The sequence below is a fragment of the Etheostoma spectabile genome, chromosome 21 (genome assembly GCF_008692095.1).
Source record: "Etheostoma spectabile isolate EspeVRDwgs_2016 chromosome 21, UIUC_Espe_1.0, whole genome shotgun sequence".
NCBI classification, from domain to species: Eukaryota; Metazoa; Chordata; class Actinopteri; order Perciformes; family Percidae; genus Etheostoma; species Etheostoma spectabile.
This window is the reverse complement of record NC_045753.1, coordinates 14924502-14926961: the sequence shown is the minus strand read 5'-3', so window position 1 is coordinate 14926961 and position 2460 is coordinate 14924502. Positions and strand designations below refer to the sequence as shown.

General features: G+C 39.2%; 1 protein-coding gene across 6 annotated transcripts in view; it reads left to right on the top strand.

Annotated features, from left to right (window-relative positions):
- The window catches only part of fbxo11b (F-box protein 11b), a 28332-nt gene that overhangs the window by 3972 nt on the left and 21900 nt on the right, over positions 1-2460 (top strand). For all 6 annotated transcript variants that reach the window (XR_004327273.1, XR_004327272.1, XM_032502725.1 and 3 more), the window contains exons 6-9: positions 258-341; positions 483-615; positions 770-876; positions 1739-1850. Coding sequence is in view for 4 of the 6 variants with exons in the window: in XM_032502725.1 (XP_032358616.1) it covers positions 258-341; positions 483-615; positions 770-876; positions 1739-1850 (436 nt within the window). In the remaining 2 variants the exon portion in view is untranslated. The remainder of the gene's footprint in view (positions 1-257; positions 342-482; positions 616-769; positions 877-1738; positions 1851-2460) is intronic.

The window sequence follows — 2460 nt, the reverse complement described above, 5'->3', positions numbered from 1 at the left end:
TTTTAGGAAAAAACTCGGTGGTTAAAGTGTTCACAACCAGAGTTTTTGCGCTACCGTCTTCTGTAGCACATTCAATTTGCTTTTTTGCTGATTTGTGTTCTGTTCAGAAACATTCCTGCACCTAAATAAACAATCTTTTTGAGTCATACTTGTTTGCTATACTAGCAAACTATTAGTGGCATACCTAGGTTGTGTGAGGACCATATCATGTTTGTTTGATCATCAGAGACTTGACTTAAGTGTTTTCTGTGTTTCAGTACAAAGGTGCTCATGTAAAGCCAGGTTTTGCTGAACATTTCTACAGTAACCCCGGCAGATACAAAGGCAGAGAGAATATGCTGGTAAGTTATAGCTAAGAGAGCATGCACGTTTATGTAAAGCATAGCTAATGTAAACCTGCTTGCTTTTTCAAACTGGTTTGTGATGAATTGTAGGTGTGTATTTATTTAGCCTGAGTGTGTTTTTGCCCCTTTCTCTTGCAGTATTATGACACCATTGAGGATGCGCTTGGTGGAGTGCAAGAGGCCCACTTTGATGGTCTAATCTTTGTCCACTCTGGCATCTATACAGATGAGTGGATTTATATAGAGTCCCCAATCACCATGATTGGTGCAGGTAAGCATGTTTCCTTCACTGGAAAGTACTTAAGACATTACCTTTATGCTTGTGCTGCACACAATCGATATCTCTCTTAAGATGGGATACACTCGGCTGTGTTTATGTCCATATGTATGAGGGTGTCAATGAGTGTTCTCTGTTTTCTCCTCAGCTCCCGGTAAAGTAGCAGACAAAGTGGTGATAGAGAATACTAGAGACTCAACGTTTGTCTTCATGGAGGGCTCAGAGGATGCCTATGTAGGATACATGACCATCAAGGTGAACAAAAATCTCACCTTTCCCTTGATTTTACCTCTTTTGAAACACTTGAAGAATGGCTGTCTATTATTTTATAGTCACATTACAAGGCTCCACTACTATTATTCTATGTAGTCACAGTCTTGAAGTTATTATTTAAGTATAGTTGAGGGAGTAATTATTTCCCGAATGGAGGCTCCTTGGTTTCTGTAAGTGAGAACCACAAATGTGGCTCACAACAAACATGGTCCTTGTAACAATACTCATGGGCTCTGAATAAAAAAAAAGTGTGTGGGCAACTAGAAACTTTGTCTTTGCTGTTTTGGGATTGGGAAAAGATTTTGTGACCAACCTATGAAAGATGTTTTCCTTTGTACAATTTGCAAAAAATAATGGCCTGATATTGGTAAAACTCTACGCTGCTTCATCCTCCTGTTTTTCCATTTTCTGATCAATCAACTGTTATTTTTTTAAAATAGAAGCTCGAGACGTCTATAATATGAACCATGTACCATATTTCAGAGCTCCGGAAGTGGACTTAATGGAACTAATGCCATACAATGCCAATTACAGAAAGGTGTAATGTTTCCACATCTTTATCTGGGTTGTTTTGTATGTAGAGTTAAACCAGCCATAACAATTTGCAATGTCTGAGAAATGTATTTAAGAATGAAAAGGTTATCTGTCTGCAACTTCGTCACTTACAACAAAAAAAACCTCTTTACATGACACTGTTTCCTAGTTATGTATTAGTCACAGTAATGCTGCACTAGGGAGAGTCCAGTGTGGATGTGGTGTGTGTGTGTGTGTAAGAGAAAAAAAGCTTGATGTGTAGTCAGTAACCAAAGCCACTGTCTGACCGCTGCTGCTCTTCTTTCCTTAGTTTAATCCTGATGATAAGTCGGCGCAGCACCATAACGCCCACCACTGTCTGGAGATCACAGTCAACTGCAGCCCCAACATTGACCACTGCATCATCCGCTCCACATGCACAGGTAATGCTCACACTGACCACTTGTTACATTGGCAGGACACAAAGACGTTAACACTTGTACAGCACTGAAAAAGAGTTGACAGAGGCAACATTTCCTGCAGGGGTCTTGCATTGTACACACTTGTACAAGTGTTTGTGTCTACCCCTGTATGAGAACAGCTTAGAGACATGGTTTTCAGTGTCCCTAATTGTTGTATTTCGCTAACTAATTGGTGTGTTCATTATGTCCCAGGATGAGACTAAATTTGTCATTTGGGTCTTGGACTGAAAACCAAAACCCCCCGGAGCAGTATTTCTTTTTTTTCTTTTCTTTTTTTGGCAACTACTTTTATCATAACAGTTTGTTCTCATCAATGAAACCCCTTTTGTTCTTGGGTTGCTGCAATGGGAAATCTTGAAAAATCTGTGCAAGTATTTCACTGAATAATGCAACCCTCTTGTGAATTGACGCTTAGTTTCCATCAGCCTGGGTCGTGTCTTACATTCTCATCTTTATGGAGCCTAAATGTCATAGCACATTTAGCATCAATAAATTGTATTTATTGGGAGTGATTCATAGTGCGTGTCATCTACATCTACTTGAAAATATAATCTTTGGATTTTTTTTTTTT